Below are 18548 nucleotides of genomic sequence, written 5' to 3'. Positions count from 1 at the left end.
TCATTTTTCCTTGATAGACAAAGGCCTAAAAAGTATATGAAGCTCTTATTGGGGCGGCAGGTGGTTAGTGTGTTGGGCCAGTAACCGAAAGGTTGCTGAATCGAATCCCTGAGCTGACAAGGTAAAGATCTGTCATTTTATCCCTGAACAAAGCAGTTAACCCACTGTTCCCCGGTAGGCTGTCATTGTAAATAAGAATGTGTTCTTAACTGACTTGCCTAGTTAAATTTTAAAAAATGGACCATGTGCTACAATGTCATCACTATAGCCTGTACAACAATCCTACCAGTTTCAAAAGTTTTCCAAGGTGGGCATTTGATGTCACTTTCTCAAGGGTGCAATGAACAACATTCATTGTGAATTGCTTGTGTCAATTCTTTGTTGTTATGTTAAGTTTTACCACAAATCAGCAGTAGGAGGTGGCATTGATCAAGGTAGGCTGACATGTTTTTACCTGTCCTTTGATGTCCTGCGACTGGAGAGAGATTGGGTTGAGGTCAAGCACCCGATTAGCCACCAATCACCCCATTAAAAGGTGTAAAAATCTTACCAATCACAATATGGTATCCCACACGTGGCTAATCGGGTGCGCCAAGGTGTGACCTCCGCATGTTTCTTGTACTCAACTCAGACGGGACGGACATATAGTCCTTTTAGGATATATTTAGTTTAGTTAACTGCCTAATAATTGCTAGGATTTTCCCCTAGGGTAGGCATATATTCTACAGAAGTCTTTAGAATGACTTAGAATGAAATGAGGAAGCGGAGGTGCGTCGATTCGAATCAACTGTGAAGAAATACACCTCGGTGTCATTTCCTGCCGGAGAAACTGCGTCCAGTTACGTCAACGACCGATACTAGTCTGATAACACATTTTAGCTTTGCGGTTATGTCTTATAATTTAGGTTAAAGGTAGATTGCTGTTGTTTTTTTTTTAAATCTACGAATAAGTATCCAATTGTTATTTCGGTTCCTTAAATTTCGTGGATTTGTATTTGAAACGGCATGATGTTGGCTTCTTGTGTTTCACTGACATTCCTGATGATTTTGGTCACAGCGGTTTCCACACGGGGTAAGTTGGTTAACCTGAATGAAAACTTAGAAAACTGCATTGCTTTGATTGAAGAACAATGTGGGTTGTTATTATTCTGATTACAAATAGGAAGGGATGATTTGCGGAAATAGGCTTAGCTATGTAATAATACTGCAATAACAATTTTGTCTGTAGGTTATCTTTTTAAGTCATGGTGTTTTGCCCACTTGTAATAATTCGACACACTATGTACTAAATCAGCTCACATCATCTTTTGTCAGTATCCTAACCTCGAAATGTCAAAGGATGTTAGAAAAATACAAATGGGCAGTAATTCTGAGAAGTCTGCATGTGTTTGAACCTGCCCTTAGAATAAACCGACTCTACAGTCACACACACACCCCTCCCTATTACATTTACATTTACGTCATTTAGCAGACGATCTTATCCAGAGCGATTTACAAATTGGTGCATTCACCTTAAGATATCCAGTGGAACAACCACTTTACAATAGTACATCTATATTTTTTTTTTTTTTGGGGGGGGGGGTAAGAAGGATTACTTTATCCTATCCCAGGTATTCCTTAAAGAGGTGGGGTTTCAGGTGTATTATGTCTCATCCGCTGTGTTTGAACCTGTCCTTAGAATAAACTCCCCATTATGTCTCATCCACTCCTCAATCCTAACTATTAAAACCACAGTTTGTCAAATGAGTCTTGTATTGAATTCAAGTAATTAAAGAGAAGCAGTAAAATAACAATAGCGAGACTATATACAGGGGGGTACCGATACAGAGTCGATGTGCGGGGGCACCGGTGCGGGGGCACCGCAATGAAAATGGTCTGGGTAGCCCTTCGATTAGATGTTCAGGAGTTTTTTGGCTTGGGGGTAGAAGCTGTTTAGAAGCCGCTTGATTTAACAAGGGTGGTTTAACATGGGTGTGGTGTGTGGTAAATCCCTGGACTGGTTATCTTCTTGAGTGCTTGCTTAGACTGTTAAAACACTCTTGACCTAACGAAGAAACGTTGTCAATAAAAGTGGTAATTCAGTGTGCAGACCTTTCTGTTCTTTTCAAGTAGGCTCATAAAATAAACATCAGTACTTTACTGTGATAAGCATGAGCAGGACAATGCTTAGGTATTTTCTGCAATTCATTGTGGGTAAGGCACTGTTGCAAAATGGGTTTAATAGTTTATGAGAAGGAATTTTGAATGAATGCAGATGGGCAACAATGTAGCCCAACTCACCTGGACAAAGTAACACTCTTATTTGCTTCCTCATTGCTGTCAATATTTACCTGGCATTTCAAGGAGGACAAAAACAGTGCTTTTGCATACATTACAATTGGCTCATTCATCCCCCCTCCTCTCCCCTGTAACTATTCCTCAGGTCGTTGCAGTAAATGAGAACGTGTTCTCAGTCAACTTACCTGGTAAAATAATGGTAAAAATAAAAATAAAATAAGTCAATGGAGATCTCTGGTTGAGATGAGAGTTGTGACGTGTCGTTTGGTTGAACATATAGCTGTCTAACAGAAATTGCCCAAGGTGCTGACATGAGGAAGTTCATGTTGCTCAATCACACTTTGATTAACAAATTAATTCATTTGATTTAGTGTGTATAGAGGGGTTGGTTATTTAGCAGCAAAACCGACGCTTGCAACAACTATGGGGCAAAAACAGACAGGGTTGGCTTAGATTGTTGACAACAAACTATATTCATCCTTCAAATGTTTCTTGAAAACAAACAAAATCCTATCAAAGCGCTTTCGCCTCCGTCGGTGGAAGTGCATCATTTTCGTGATGCGATTGATTGGGGCAGAAATCTGTGTGTTGTTGTGATACTGGATAGCCAGATAGTTAGCAACAATTACAAAAAGCTGCCATATGGGGATTCGTAGGTGGCTCGTTTTATCTTGTTATTGATACCATCCCTTAGAAAAAAGATTGCAGTTCTGAAACTGCAGGAAAAGTGCAGTAACTGCAGTCAACTGTGGTATTTTGGACACAGTAGTTGCAGAATAATTGCAGTGTACTGCAGTTACACTGAAAAATTACTGCAGTAAAAAAACTGTTATTTTGGAAGTAGTGTTTGCAGCATACTGCATTTATACTGCACTCTAACTGCAATTATAAATTGGGTGGTTCGAGCCCTGAATGCTGTTTGGCTGAGCCCTGAATACTGATTGGCTGACAGCCGTGGTATATCAGAATGCATACCACAGGTATTACAAAAAATGTATTTTTACTGCTTTAATTACATTGGTAACCAGTTTATAATAGCAATAAGGCACCTTGGGGGTTTGTGACATATGGCCAATATACCACGGCTAAGGTCTGTGTTCAGGAACTCTGCGTTGCGTCGTGCGTAAGAACAGCCCTTAGCCGTGGTATTTTGGCCATATACCACACCTCCTCAAGCCTTATTGCTTAATTATACCACAGTGTACTGCAGTTATAGTTATAGTGCACTCTGACTGCAATCTTTTTTTTCATAAGGGATGTTTTGAGGTGTTTTGACTGTCATGTCTATGCTAAAATGTGCTAGCTAGTTAACCATCAAGTGTAATGATGTATTTGAGAGACAAGTGCTCATTGTGGTTGCATCATCTCAGGGGCATCAACAAGCAGATACTGCATACATTCAATCTTCAAAGTTTAGATCACATATTGATTTGAAATTATACCTATGATTGAATACGTAACTTTACCAAGACAGGTGGAACTGTTTTGCCTTTGCTCCAAAGCTATTGCCATGAACAACCAGTCTACTCAATGTACTCTGGTGAAGGTTCCCTTGGTACTAACCCTCATGAGCAAAGCCTCAAGATGTTAACACTGAGACTACCTGCATGGCAGGTTCTTCACCTTGCCTGCATAAGCCCACTAACTAAATGTAATGTCTCTTTTCCTGGACAGTTCCACCTCCAGAAAATGTGACAGTGAGCTGCACCAACTTTAAGACAACTGTTTATTGGAACTACAGTGAACTGCTTAATCAAACTCTCTCCAAATTGATACTACATGGGGATCTCAAGTGAGTTCGGCTGGTATTCTAATGAGTAGTAGCTACTACAGGCTACTGCTGACTTGGTTTTGGATGACTTCATAATGGCTTACATATGACATATACACCATGGTAGGAGGCTGGTGGGAGGAACTATAGGAAGATGGGCACATTGTAATGGCTTGAATGGAATGGTACCAAACACACATAAAGAACATGTTTGACTCCGTTCCAGAATTCCATTCCAGCTATTACGATGAGCCCGTCCTCCTATAGCTCCTCCCAATAAGTTCCTCTGATATACACTATGAAAGAACAATGAGGGACAGTGTCCCAGACACAGATTAAACCTAGTCATGAACTAAGAAGCATGTTACAATGGAGATTCAAATATATTTTAGTCCAGGACTAGGCTTAGTATGTGTCTGGGAAACCGGCCCTGAATGTTTATTCATGATTGTAATATCATGCTTTAATTGTTGATGAAATATGAGTTTGTCTAACTATACTGAACAGAAATATAAACACAACCTGTAAAGTGTTGGTCCCATGTTTCATGAGCTGAAATAAAATATCCCTTTAATGTTCCATACGCACTAAAGAAAGTTTATTTCTCGCAAATTTTGTGCACAAATTTGTTAACGTCGCTGTTAGTGAGCAAGATAATCCATCCACCTGACAGTTGTATCATATAAAGAAGCGGATTAAACAAAATTATCATTACACATGTGCACCTTGTGCTGTGGACAATAAAAGGCCACTCTAGAATGTGTAGTTTTGTCACACAACACAATGCCACAGATGTCTCAAGTTCTGAAGGAGCATGCAATTGGAATGCTGACTGCAGGAATGCCCAACAGAGCTGTTGCTAGATAATTTAATGTTAATTTCTCCACCATAAGCCGCCTCCGACGTAGTTTTAGAGAATTTGGCAGTACTTCCAACCGGCCTCACAACCGCAGACCACGTGTAACCACGCCAGCCCAGGACCTCCACATCGGACTTCATCACCTGCGGGATCGTCTGAGACCAGACACCTGGACAGCTGATGAAACAGTGGATTTGCACAACTGAAGAATTTCTGCACAAACTGTCAGAAAACGTCTCAAGGAAGATCATCTGCGTGCTCGTCGTCCTCACCAGGGTCTTGACATTTTATCGATATATACTGTTACGAGATCCTGAGGCCCATTGTCGTGACATTCATCCGCTGCAATCACCTCATGTTTCAGCATGAAAATGCACGGGCCCTATGTCATAAGGATCTGTACACAATTCCTAGAAGCTGAAAATGTGCCAGTTCTTCCATGGCCTGCATACTCACCAGACATGTCACCCATTGTGCATTTTTTTGGGTGCTCTGGATTGACGTATATGACAGCATGTTCCAGTTCCTACCAATATCCAGCAACTCCACACAGCCATTGAAGAGGAGTGGGACAACATTCCACAGGCCACAATAAACAGCCTGATCAATTCTGTACAAAGGAGATGTGACGAGCTGCATGAAGCAAATGGTGGTCACACCAGATACTGACTGGTTTTCTGATCCACGCCCCTATGTTAAAAAAAAAGTTGTGACCATATCTCTATTCCCAGTCATGTGAAATCTATAGATTAGAGCCTAAAGAATGTATTATATGAACTGTAACTCAGTAAATTCCAGTGATTTCCTTATATGAACTGTAACACAGTAAAATCTTTGAAATTGTTGCATGTTACGTTTATATTTTTTTCAGTGTATATAATTTGATTGAAAAGAATAGGATGCATATGTTATGGGCATCAGATACCTTAACCACAGCCTGTTACCTGAAACGATATCCTAACAGAGCTATCTGCTTATTCAACTATGACACATGATCTATTAACAGTTTCTAACTCTGTTTGTTGGTTGAGTGCCGTCTTTCTGTTAAATGTATCTAACGCTCCCTGTTTTTAGTGATCATAGTTTTCTGCTGGATTCCACTAAACCGCATCATTATGACCTCCCCCCCTTCATATGGAATGCTAAATATTTGGATCGCTACTTTGTGACTGTAACGGCCAGTGATGGAACGGAGGAATCGGCATCTCTGGAGTCCTCGATATTCACATTTAGTAAAGACCTTACAGCTAACATCACGTGTAAGTACAATGTTTTCAAAAGTGGGTTTTCAAAGTGAGCATTGAAAACATACCTAGATTTTTCCTCCTTGTAAGAAATGTGATTTCTTTGTGACATAAAAATGACATCCATCCAAGCAACAGAGAGGTACAGTACCAGTCAAAAGTTTTGACACACCTACTCCTTCAAGAGTGTGCAAACTGTCATCAAGGCAAAGGGTGGCTACTTTGAAGAATCTCAAATATAAAATATATTTTGATATGTTTAACACTTTTTTGGTGTTATTTCATAGTTTTTATGTCTTCACTATTATTCTACAATGTAGAAAATTGTACAAATAAAGACAAACCCTTTCATGAGTAGTGTGTCCAAACTTTTGACTGGTACTGTCTATATATGACAAAATCGAGGTACTGTAGTCATCCTCCAGGTCAGTATATTCAGGTAGTCCTCCTCCAGGTCAGTATATTCAGGTAGTCATCCTCCAGGTCAGTATATTCAGGTAGTCCTCCTCCAGGTCAGTATATTCAGGTAGTCCTCCTCCAGGTCAGTATATTGAGGTAGTCCTCCTCCAGGTCTGTATATTGAGGTAGTCCTCCTCCAGGTCAGTATATTGAGGTAGTCCTCCAGGTCAGTATTTTGAGGTAGTCCTCCTCCAGGTCAGTATATTGAGGTAGTCCTCCTCCAGGTCAGTATTTTGAGGTAGTCCTCCTCCAGGTCAGTATATTGAGGTAGTCCTCCTCCAGGTCAGTATATTGAGGTAGTCCTCCTCCAGGTCAGTATTTTGAGGTAGTCCTCCTCCAGGTCAGTATATTGAGGTAGTCCTCCTCCAGGTCAGTATATTGAGGTAGTCCTCCTCCAGGTCAGTATATTGAGTCGAGTCCTCTTCCAGGTCAGTATATTGAGGTAGTCCTTCTCCAGGTCAGTATATTGAAGTAGTCCTCCTCCAGGTCAGTATATTGAAGTAGTCCTCCTCCAGGTCAGTATATTGAAGGAGTCCTCCTCCAAGTCAGTATATTGAAGGAGTCCTCCTCCAGGTCAGTATATTGAGGTAGTCCTCCTCCAGGTCAGTATATTGAGGTAGTCCTCCTCCAGGTCAGTATATTGAAGGAGTCCTCCTCCAGGTCAGTATATTGAAGGAGTCCTCTTCCAGGTCAGTATATTGAGGTAGTCCTCCTCCAGGTCAGTATATTGAGGTAGTCCTCCTCCAGGTCAGTATATTGAGGTAGTCTTCCTCCAGGTCAGTATATTGAGGTAGTCCTCCTCCAGGTCAGGATATTGAAGTAGTCTTCCTCCAGGTCAGTATATTGAGGTAGTCTTCCTCCAGGTCAGTATATTGAGGTAGTCCTCCAGGTCAGTATATTGAGGTAGTCCTCCTCCAGGTCAGTATATTGAGGTAGTCCTCCTCCAGGTCAGTATATTGAGGTAGTCCTCCTCCAGGTCAGTATATTGAGGTAGTCCTCCTCCAGGTCAGTATAATGAGGTAGTCCTCCTCCAGGTCAGTATATTGAGGTAGTCCTCCTCCAGGTCAGTATATTGAGGTAGTCCTCCTCCAGGTCAGTATATTGAGGTAGTCCTCCTCTAGGTCAGTATTTTGAGGTAGTCCTCCTCCAGGTCAGTATATTGAGGTAGTCCTCCTCCAGGTCAGTATATTGAGGTAGTCCTCCTCCAGGTCAGTATATTGAGGTAGTCCTCCTCCAGGTCAGTATATTGAGGTAGTCCTCCTCCAGGTCAGTATTTTGAGGTAGTCTTCCTCCAGGTCAGTATATTGAGGTAGTCCTCCTCCAGGTCAGTATATTGAGGTAGTCCTCCTCCAGGTCAGTATTTTGAGGTAGTCCTCCTCCAGGTCAGTATATTGAGGTAGTCCTCCTCCAGGTCAGTATATTGAGGTAGTCCTCCTCCAGGTCAGTATATTCATTACTGCAGGCTTTTTCTCTAACTCTACTCTAATACCCTTTTCATTTTATCTCAGGCAAGTTGGATTTCCCTGCTGTAAAAGTGTCAATGAAGGATATGGAGGTCACAGTTAGCTTCGACAACCCTTACCACCTGTACACAGAACTGAAAGAGTCTCGCATACGTGTAGATGACAAAAGCTTACTTTACCATGTAACCTATGAAAATGTAAGTATGATGAAAATTGCCCATAATTGGTTACAATCTACAGTATACATACAGAGGGTACACACTGGTCATATCCATTTAATTACTTTGCTCAGTGCATTAGTAATGAGGACTAATGGATACTTAACAATGGTGTTGACATTAGCTGATTTACTGGTTGCATATTCTTTCTTCTGTCTGCAGACTGATGGCCCTTTTGAGTGTCAGATAAAAGACAAAGTCTGCCGTCATCACTTCACAGTCCGGCAGAAGAAGGAGCAGTACTGTGTTAGTCTGGAGGGGGTTGCAAAGAGCCACAAAGTTATGTTCAGCAGAATAGGACCCATCTGTGGCTATGAACACAGTAAGTACACTACCTTTGTTGACGTTAGATTTTTTTGTTATATCTGGTCCAAGTAGGCGTTATTTAATTCTAGCGTTTTGTTTGTATGAATTATTGCAGTTTTGATGAATTATTATCGTCAAAATGAATAGTGGCTATGGAAAGTTATCTTACAATAACCTAGTATGCTAGTTAAATGATTCAGTGACTGATATGTTTATCTATCTGCAGAAACAATTTCACTGGAATCATCTTTGCTCATTATTTTGTCATTGAGCATCATTGGCATTGTGGCCTTTGTAGTCTTTGTGATAATAAGGCTCTGCAAGAGAAGCATACGGAAAAAAAACTTGTCCAATTTTCCAAATACTTTGGTAAGCGCATAATGTATATGGTGGGTAACATGCAATGTATGTATTATGTAGAATGTGTAAATATATAGTGTATATTATGTATACAGCAGTGTCGTATACTATTTTCCCCTCTGGGACAAGTTCATCCTATCCGATGCTTTTGCTTGTTGCTAGAACAGTATATGTTATCACTTTCTTTTCTGGTCCAAAACAGTAACCATACACCCTCTGAGCTGACTTATCTCAATTTAGCTATGTATTAATTGTTTCACAGGCTTCAAACCTATCAAACCCACATGACAAGAATATAATGGACCTGCAATGCGAGATCATAGCGCACATCAGTGGCATAGAACCAGCTACCACCACATCCCAGAGCACGTTGGAAACTTCAGAAGAGGAAGAGGAGGAAGCGACCACTAGCGTTGGATTTCCGGCTTACCTTCAACACGCCATTCGTTCTAGGCAGGTGGGAGAGGGCTTATTGGACAGTAGAAGCCAATTACAGTCTGAGCTTCTGGAGGTGACACAGCTATGCTCTGTGCTGCTGTGTGGAGATGACTCAGAGGAATCAGACTCGAGGACATTGGAGGTGGAGGACATGGATTTCACAGCCTCTGGCTATGACAGACAACACATCCCTCTACTGGAGGTGGAGATGAGTGCAGGAGATGTAGTGGTGGGCTATGGCCCCAGCTGAGCACCTCTGAACTCAGGCCTCTGTAAATCACACCTTTTACTGGATAGATGAAAGACAATGACTTCACAGATCTGGTTTACCGAGGTACACTGATACTGTCGTGCCTCACTGATTTTCAATCATGTCTTCAGTGGTGTAGCTCTTCATTCAAAGACTCAATCATGGACACGCTTACTGACAGTTGCGGCTGCTTCGCGTGATGTATTGTTGTCTCTACCTGCTTGTCCTTTGTGCTGTTGTCTGTGCCCAATAATGTTTGTACCATGTTTTGCTGCTCCCATGTTGCTACCATGCTGTGTTTTCATGTGTTGCTGCCACACTATGTTGTCATCTTAGGTCTCTCTTTATGTAGTGCTGCGGTGTCTCTCTTGTCGTGAGTTGTCTTATATTTGTAAATAACGATTGACACTTTGTATAATGTTATTTTCTGTTGTTGTATTTCTGTTTTTATGGTCCCTGTGAGATTTCTGGAAATCTATCGCCAGTCCAAATCTGTGGGCTTAACTAGTCTTCAGTAAACTTTACTCAGGCTGTAAAAAACATTTGGGTTGTTGGGCATTGAAATATAATTGAATGACACAATACTCCAAATCAAACAGACTCAGTATTTACTAAAGATATCCAAAGACTTTGATTTTCTGAAATTCTTCTCAATAAAAACCCCCCAGGAAGAATCTTTAGCTTTATTGTATAAGGTAGAATGGTTTGTGAACTGCACTCTGATGATTGACATGCTACCTTCAGAACAGTTGATCTATAAAAAAAAAAAACATCTGAATTGCCCTGGTCCCAGATCTGTTTGTGCAGTCTTGCAGACTCTCACAACCATAGGAGTTGGGGAGAGCACAAACAGATCTGGGACCAGGCTACATCAATCTCTGAACACTTTACAAAAAAATGTCACACGGCCCATAGTCCTCTTGTGTTGGGGTCCTCTGCAAAATGGCAGTTGCAGGGTTGTTGTCCATCAGTAATCCAGTTAAGAGGATGAGTACAAAGTCAGTCCCAATTCATCTTCCATCTGGGCAGCTAAGACAGCTTTAGACCCTGGATGTTGGAACGCAGGTTCAACATTTGTTTTTCTTGATAGACCTTTTCCTGTTTGAACGCCTCTTTGTTGGCCTTCTTTTCTGTTCTTCGCTCCTGTAGAAACATTCAAGCAATATGGTGTCAATGGTGAAGGACAAAAAGCTTTCTACAAGATATCTAAATACTTGAACCGTATTCATAGATGACACTTACACATTTTTTTTAATTTATAGAATGTGATATATATATTAGTGATATTTAAATGAAGCACAGTATTCCAACCTCTGACCATTGTTCCAGGAGCTTTTTCAACAATTTAGTTACCAAGCCAATAATAAATGAATTCTCCACATGAACACCCAGTAGGGAGGGCCAGACAGAACTATTAGTCGTGAGTATAGTAACCTACCGTGCGCTCCTCTTTGATGGCCTGTTTCCTGGCTTTCCGCTCCTCCTTGCTCTCCTCGCGAGGTCGGGGCTGTGTGGCGACGCGGGGCAGGTCTGAGTCGTTGATACGCTCCATGCGCTCAGCCTGCTTGGCTGTCAGGCCCCTCCCGGGAAGGACGTCCAGAGGAATGCCTGTCCTGGTGGATACTCGGATGGGCTTGGCCTGATTAGAGAACACAGAAATACACCACTATCGGTAAGTACTGTGTAGCATCTCATATCAACAGCAACAATGGCCCTGAGCTGATGCCTTGAATTCACAACTTATTAGCTAATGTTGGGTAGGAAGACGAGCTAAAAGCCTCTCAAAATGTTGAACGTTAGACATGCAACTTAATACGTGACAATGTATTTCTTTCTGTTATTGTCGCTCAAACAACCGACAGAGGAAAACATTTCTTACCTTTGGTGGATCTTTGATGATTTTTGGATGGTTATAAAAATTCGAATAGGTACCTTGGATAGTAAAGAAAAACAGAAAGGATTTAAATATTCATAAAAAAAGAAAAAATGTAATTATGGTAATAAACATCTAGCCAATTCGTATGTCATCAGAATAGAATTATGTCATCAGGCATGTACTACAATGACAATCTTAAAGTGTTAGTTACTGAACAGACAGAGGTAATAGCAACACGGTTAGTAGACTCACTTACTGATAATGGTTTCACAGTCCCATTTCTCTGCTGGTGCCGTCAGGACAATGGTCTCCATCTCCTGTTCCTCTTCGTCCTCATCTTCCTCCTCCTCCCTCACCACTGGCAGCTCTTTAGGACCCAGGGCGTCAGGCCTCTGGTAGCTGAAAGAATGCAGTTGATTCAATTACTGTCATTATCTATTGTTAAACACACATACACAAAGACTTATGGTAATCCATTGTGTCCAATGAGGACTTCCACTTCTGTCTTTATCTAAGAGTATTGCTATGGCTATAGAGTTACACACACACTCACTCTAACTCCTTCTGTTTGAAGTAGTCTTTGATGACCTCCTCCAGGCGAGCACTGTCTGGCTCGATATGCCCTTCCAGCTCAGCGTTGTCCAGGGCCCCAATCTCATCCTCGTCAAACTGCTCGAAAAACTATGGGAGACAGAAAGAAACAAGTTTTGAAAACAATACAATGATATTAATTGAAATAATTGTTTGAATTAAATGAATATCATTAGTTGAAATCAGCACCTGCGTGTAGGGCTGCTGCGGGTGACCATATTACCGCCACACCGGTGGTCACGAGTCATGAAGGCAGTCAAATTCCACATGACTGTTTAGTCACGGTAATTAGGCTTCTCCAAGCAGCTGCTGGTCATTAGTAGCCTAACAAACTGTCTGGTACTCAGCACTCTATTTTCCCTCTAATCACTCTGACATCAATGCAAATATATTCGAAAATGTAATCAAACACTTCATGAGAGCCCATGAGCTCATGTTGCAGCACATTTCTATAGGCTATGCAATTGGGGGAGAAAACAGCGTGATAGCCACTAATAAAAATAGGATCCCATCAGCATTCTATAGGCAAGGCCTACGATATTTATTTCTCAACTTTCCTAATATTAAGCACATTGCTTCTCTTTACAACAGGAGTATAGCCTACCTGGCTGGCATGAAAATTAACCACGGGAAAAGCATCCCCCATTCGTTATTTAAGTGCACAGATGACATGTATTTTTCCCGCTGCCCGTGTTGACACATGATAATGGTCAAATCTAAATAAAATAAAAATTCACACGTGTTATTTAGTATATGTAAAGACAAGATTAAATCAAGAATAGTCTGATGGGTGACAATATTAGCCTATCACTTGTGAACCTTTTTTGCGTGACTTGTTCGAATCATAGTCACACACCTCATGTAGCCTAGCCCATTGGCCTATATGTTGTAATAAGGTTTGTATCGCAACTAAAGTGGCCAAATAACTTCTTAAAATTAAGCACATTAATCCACTTTACAAGGGGTGTAGAGCCTAACTGGCATACATAAGCAGCGCGTGAGTTTCACGTTTGGGGAAGATAATTGACACCATAAGTATGCACCTTAACAATAAAAGCATTACATACATAATCACATTTGCGGTCACTTTTGATAAAAGGTGTTTTCCGCTAATGGAACATTTGCGCTTATAATGTGAAGAAATAGCTGAATAGTTTATCAACATTTTAAGCTAAACGTTCTGATCTGTTGCATCAGCCACATTGCATAAAACAGTTTTTGTTGATGCTAGTGGTTGTATTCATTTGGGATCTATCCCATCCCACAACTGTCCCAGAATATGTTTGGAATATTTATTGCACAAAATAGAATAGGTCAACTTTTGTACTATGGGGGATAGTAGATTGACATAGGCCAGTGCTTTTGCTGTTCTTTAGTCCTACTAATCTTGTTGGCTGACAAAAAGTAAATGTGGACAGCTCTCCCAAGATCTTCAATATGCACCTCGGAATTGGATAAGGACGCCCGCAGTTGCGTCTGTCTTAATTTGTAGCCTGTGAACAAGACCCGGTCACGTGACGGAGAGCCGTGTGAGTTAGAGACGCTTCGGATTGTACAGTGCACTCAGGGAGAAGGGCACAACGCAGCACTCCGGGCCGCAAAAGGCATGGATTTTTTTAGGGTGCATTACGGCCACAAAGGGGATGCTGCCGTGAAATTCGAGGCATTATCAAGTGCTTGTCGAATTGTCAATGAGAGGCTATTGGAGTGTGTACAGGTTGTGGGAAAAAACTAAGCAGAGCTCATGCATTTTCAAGCAACTTATTTAAAATCATCCTTAGAGTCTCATCATGCAGCCGTACAATGTATTAAAAATCAAAACATAAAACCCAACGTGTACTAGACTTCTTCAAATGTGGAAGCCAGGAGAGGCCAAATGTGTTTATGTCAATTACCATGAGACCAACAGTTATTTGCTTGACAATCAACAGCTGACTAAATTGTGATCGCCACAGCCCTACCAGAGTGTTTATGCTGTTAGATCAGCCAGTCACTCACAGTTTCTCTTTTACCAAAGGTCACAAAACGCAACCCAGGTCCAAACCCCAAAAGGATGTCCAGGGTTCACTGACCTTCTCAAAGCGGTCGTCCAGCAGCGTGAGCTGTTCGTTCCTCCTCATGACTGACGAGGTCATGGAGTATTCTGTGAAGCGAGTTTTCGTCTCCTCGTCCATGAACATGAACTCCCTGGGGTGCCCCTCGCCATCCTCATCACCAGAGACACCGCCCTCAGAGTCAACGCCCCCCTCAGAGTCGCTCTCCTCTTCCTCTGTATCCTCCCACTCTTCATCATCGTCACTGCAATGACAGAGACAGAGAGAGGTTTCCAACAGCACAAAGAGACTTGGGAGAGCACAGCCTTATTGTGACAGGACTTCAATTAGCAGATGTTAACCAGCTCTCAGTAAGAAACTGAAACCACAAAAAGCAATCCTCGCTCTCAACAATTGTAACTTGATTGGTATAGCCCAAATGAATGGGACTAAGGGCTGGTAAAAACAAATGAAACTGATATAAAGTATATATTCTTACCCCACGCCAACAGCTCCATTGACATTGTTGGCCTTCAAAATGAAATCGTCATCCAGCATGTTGTCTGGGTCTTCAAAGTCAAAGTCCTCATCGAGAGCAGCTACAATGTCTGGGTCCATGTCCAGCCTGGGTCCTTTGAGACAAAACATGAGGGACAAGAGTTAAAAACTTGAAGAATTCACTGATTTAGAATAATAACCTGGCCATAAAACAAAGAACCCAAAATGGCATCTTTCTGGAGTTCGATTTTGTTACTGACAGAGGCCTCTTACCTGAGATGGGGGCAGCTTTGTTCAACATTCCCACCTCCTCCTCAAACTCTGACGCAAACACAGAGGAGGGCAAGTTGAAGGAGACGGTCTGCTGAAGTTACAAAAGCATGTTTAATACTTTCATTTATCACAATTACTTAAAAATAAACTGCCTACCCTACTCACTGTGGCTATAAAATGCAAAGTGGTTATTCACAGAAATGTACTCATGATAGCTAATGTTGCCCCCTCACCCCATCCTACAGTCACTCCTACCACAACCTATACAATATGATTTTTGTTTTAATTGAACCTTTATTTACCTAAGGCAAGTCAGTTAAGAACAAATTCTTATTTACAATGACAGCCTACCGGGGAACAGTGGGTTAACTGCCTTGTTCAGGGGCAGAACGACAGATTTTTACCTTGCAACTCTCGGATTTGATCCAGCAAACTTTGTTACTGGCCCAACGCTCTAACCACAAGGCTACCTGCCACCCCATCATGAAAGCCACTGTCATGTGTTGACATGTCACAACTGGGGAAATGTGATCTCACAAATGCCAACCTTTAAAAACTACTCCAGCTAGCTACATTGTTAACAAAGGACCAGATTACTTCACCTTGTATTTACACCATAAGCGGTTTGGTCCAATATATACCCCAAACATTTACACAACCGTTCCACTCAGGAACAACCACTGGACCTCCTGCTAAACTTACAGGAGTAACCTTTTCCTCCTCCTCCTCATCTTCCTCATCGTCATCCCCATCCTGGAGGTCATGGGTACGTTTGCCTCTCTGTGATTTGCCAGATGAAGCCCACTCTACGGGCCGAGCCGTTTCTCTCAGGTGCTGCAGATAGTTGTAGTCATCGTCGAAAAACACCCCAAACTCCCTCTGCTCCTCTTGCCGCTTCTCCACCTCCACCTGAACACAGACAGTAGAGTAAGTGGTTACAGACTGACACAAAACATACAATTGTGCATATAAAGCAGGATTATATGCACCAAATATCTTGGTTGTCCTTGGCCAATTAATATCTTCAACAAATATGTTTTTGACTTGAAGTTTAACTCTTCTACTAGGATAAGCAGCCTAAATATTGTAACCAATGGATGTCTTTTGATGAAAACTGTGAGCATTTCTTCCATTGCAACACTAAATACCTTAGTAAAGCCTGGTACATGTACTAACACAGTGGTTCCCAATCAGGGGTACTAGAACCCCTGGGGGTACTTGATAAGACTCTCAATCAAATGTATTTATAAAGCCCGTCCTACATCAGTAGATGTCACAAAGTGCTATACAGAAACCCAGCCTAAAACCCCAAACAGCAAGCAATGCAGATGTTGAAGCACGAGACTCAAGATTCATGAGACCATAGGCCTACTGGTAAAATGCACACGAATGGGTACTTCAGCAGTACTCAGGGCAGAGCAAAATTCAGTTGATGGTACAGTGAGTACATTTTCTATGCAATACTCATGTAAACACCTTACTCTGTTTATCTTAATCGACATAAGGTCATAATCGATGTAAACATACGCCGATTAAAACACATGCTTTTCTGAGTAATCTTTCAAATTAGTTGGGCATGTAAAACAACTTAATCGGCGTTCCAGCGGTGTATTTGATCTGCGCATGTGCAAGCACCAGCGGAGCGAGCCTCCTTTAGCACGAATGAAGTGAGTTAGGTACAATTTAACGTATGCGTCTTAGAAGTAGTTTTCACATACAAACTTTACATGTCCAAACTCAGAATTAAATATGCTTCTCGAAAATAACATGTTCACTGTGGTAGAACGTTTATTTTGAATCGCGATTTTCGGCATTTATCAGAGCGCCAACAGGTAGCCTTTTCAGACGTGTCCATGTAAACGGGATTATTAGGGGAATTGTTCATCTTGCAAAACATGTATATGTTTTAATCAAATTTATATTAATCTTACTATCCACAATCTCATTATTTTGTGCATGTAACCATACGCAGTAACCACTGTACTAACACGTTACCTTTTGTGCGGGTAGGAGGACATGCTGCGGTGCTTTCTCGTCAGCAGCGAGGGGGTCCCTCTGACTTCTGTGGACCAGGTGGAAGGTCACCGCTTTTTTCTTGTCAATAAATGCCTTCTTCCTTTTATTAGGCTAGAAAAGAAAGGCATGTAGATAATGTAACTTTTTACATAGTCTTAGGGTCAACTGTATCAGGCTCAGATGCAGCAATATGTCAGTGACCTGTGTTGAGTGGTCACTGTTCATCACAAGCCCGTTGTACATGAGGGTAAGGCAGTACACAAAGAACTGTTTTGAAATGTAAATGTTGTTGATGGACTAGCTAGTTAGCTAACGACAAACACCAACACACAAGCTAGTTGGTTGGCTATTGCTAAAGCTATCAATCTCACCCACATTTGAAAGAACAGATATTAGCTAACTAACACATTTGGTTTAATTGTCATTGACAATCACAACAGTTGGTATTATATATGTAACGTTAGTAAGTTAGCTACCTATCCGTCGACATATATATAGCATGCTAAGCTAGCAAAGCTAAAACAACGATGGCAGCTGAAAGTGTGCTTACCATAGTTCAATTGGACCGCTGTGAACACACTTTAAAATAATTTTTACAAAAACGTTTGTTAGTTTATCTCGCGCTAAAATTCTAATTTACGGGGATTTAAATAGAAAAAATGGTCAATGTTGTTTATCCACGCCGACTCCTTCCTCACACGCTGCTTCTACCATTTTTGGAACAAACCATTTCACAGGACAAAAGGGGTGTAGTTTGTTCACTTCATACATTATATCAGATTGCTATACATTCTTGAGTTTGTATTAATATATTATGTTGTCAAAGTATGTATTCTCTGTATGAAATAATTGAAAACCAAGCAACTGGAATGTAAGTAGCCTGACGGGTAGGAGCGTTGGTCCAGTAACCGAAATGTTGCTCGATCGAATCCCCGAGCTGACAAGGTAAAAATCTGTCGTTCTGCGCAAGGCAGTTATTTTTTGTACATATATTATTATTATAATTGAGTTTTATTAACAACAAATCAATATAGAAAGTACATGGGGGAACACGAGTATATATATAAATAATATACACAGGACAATTGGGCTAGGGGGTACAATATCACATTACAGGACCTTATTAAGGGACAGACATACATTTATAATTCTAACAGCTTTTTTGTTAATAGAGTATTTAATTGTCTTAAAATATAGTTCAATTTCTTTTGTAAGGTAAGAAAATGTTTTGTTTATACATTTACATTTGTGAATATGAAATTTGGCCAAAAGAATAATGAAATGAATTACATAAAATTGTTTCAAATGATTTCTATCGTAGGTAAAGAATCCTATCAGTACATCTCTCAACAATAGTGTAAAATCTTCATAAATGTGTTCAATTATAAATATACTGATGTCTTGCCACAGTTTCTTCACATGAATACAATGCCAAATGCAACGGTTTCTGGGTGGTCATTACAAAAGGTACAATCTGAGTTTTTCTTAAACTTCTTCATATAATGGTTAACAGGATAGTATTTATTAATGAATTCATTTTAAAGGAAACTTCCTTAATTTAGTTAAGTAGGTATGTGTGTGGCAACATCCAAACTTTTTTCCGACAGATATTATCA

General features: G+C 40.9%; 2 protein-coding genes across 3 annotated transcripts; one reads left to right on the top strand and one right to left on the bottom strand.

Annotated features, from left to right (window-relative positions):
• Positions 1–561: 561 nt before the first annotated feature.
• Positions 562–10236, top strand: LOC115208721 (interferon gamma receptor 1). Its single transcript, XM_029777037.1, has 7 exons — positions 562–1072; positions 3952–4069; positions 5982–6166; positions 8119–8270; positions 8454–8613; positions 8824–8966; positions 9220–10236. The coding sequence occupies exons 1-7, from the start codon at positions 1006–1008 to the stop codon at positions 9643–9645; spliced, it is 1251 nt and encodes a 416-aa protein (XP_029632897.1). The 5' UTR covers positions 562–1005; the 3' UTR covers positions 9646–10236.
• A 78-nt stretch (positions 10237–10314) lies between these two features.
• Positions 10315–17691, bottom strand: LOC115208720 (protein LTV1 homolog). 2 transcript variants are annotated; one of them, XM_029777034.1, is made up of 11 exons: positions 17483–17691; positions 16912–17043; positions 15619–15825; positions 14917–15007; positions 14645–14777; positions 14185–14410; positions 12075–12202; positions 11778–11920; positions 11525–11577; positions 11084–11284; positions 10315–10788 (listed from the first exon to the last, which is right to left on the bottom strand). In XM_029777034.1, the coding sequence occupies exons 1-11, from the start codon at positions 17483–17485 to the stop codon at positions 10675–10677; spliced, it is 1431 nt and encodes a 476-aa protein (XP_029632894.1). In that variant the 5' UTR covers positions 17486–17691; the 3' UTR covers positions 10315–10674. The 2 variants fall into 2 exon arrangements, with proteins under 2 accessions (XP_029632894.1, XP_029632895.1); XM_029777035.1 differs by having other exon boundaries at positions 14917–15004.
• Positions 17692–18548: the final 857 nt, after the last annotated feature.

Source organism: Salmo trutta, chromosome 14 (assembly GCF_901001165.1).
Source record: "Salmo trutta chromosome 14, fSalTru1.1, whole genome shotgun sequence".
Lineage (NCBI taxonomy): Eukaryota > Metazoa > Chordata > Actinopteri > Salmoniformes > Salmonidae > Salmo > Salmo trutta.
The sequence above is the reverse complement of the archived record's forward strand: the minus strand, read 5'-3'. Positions and strand labels throughout refer to the sequence as shown.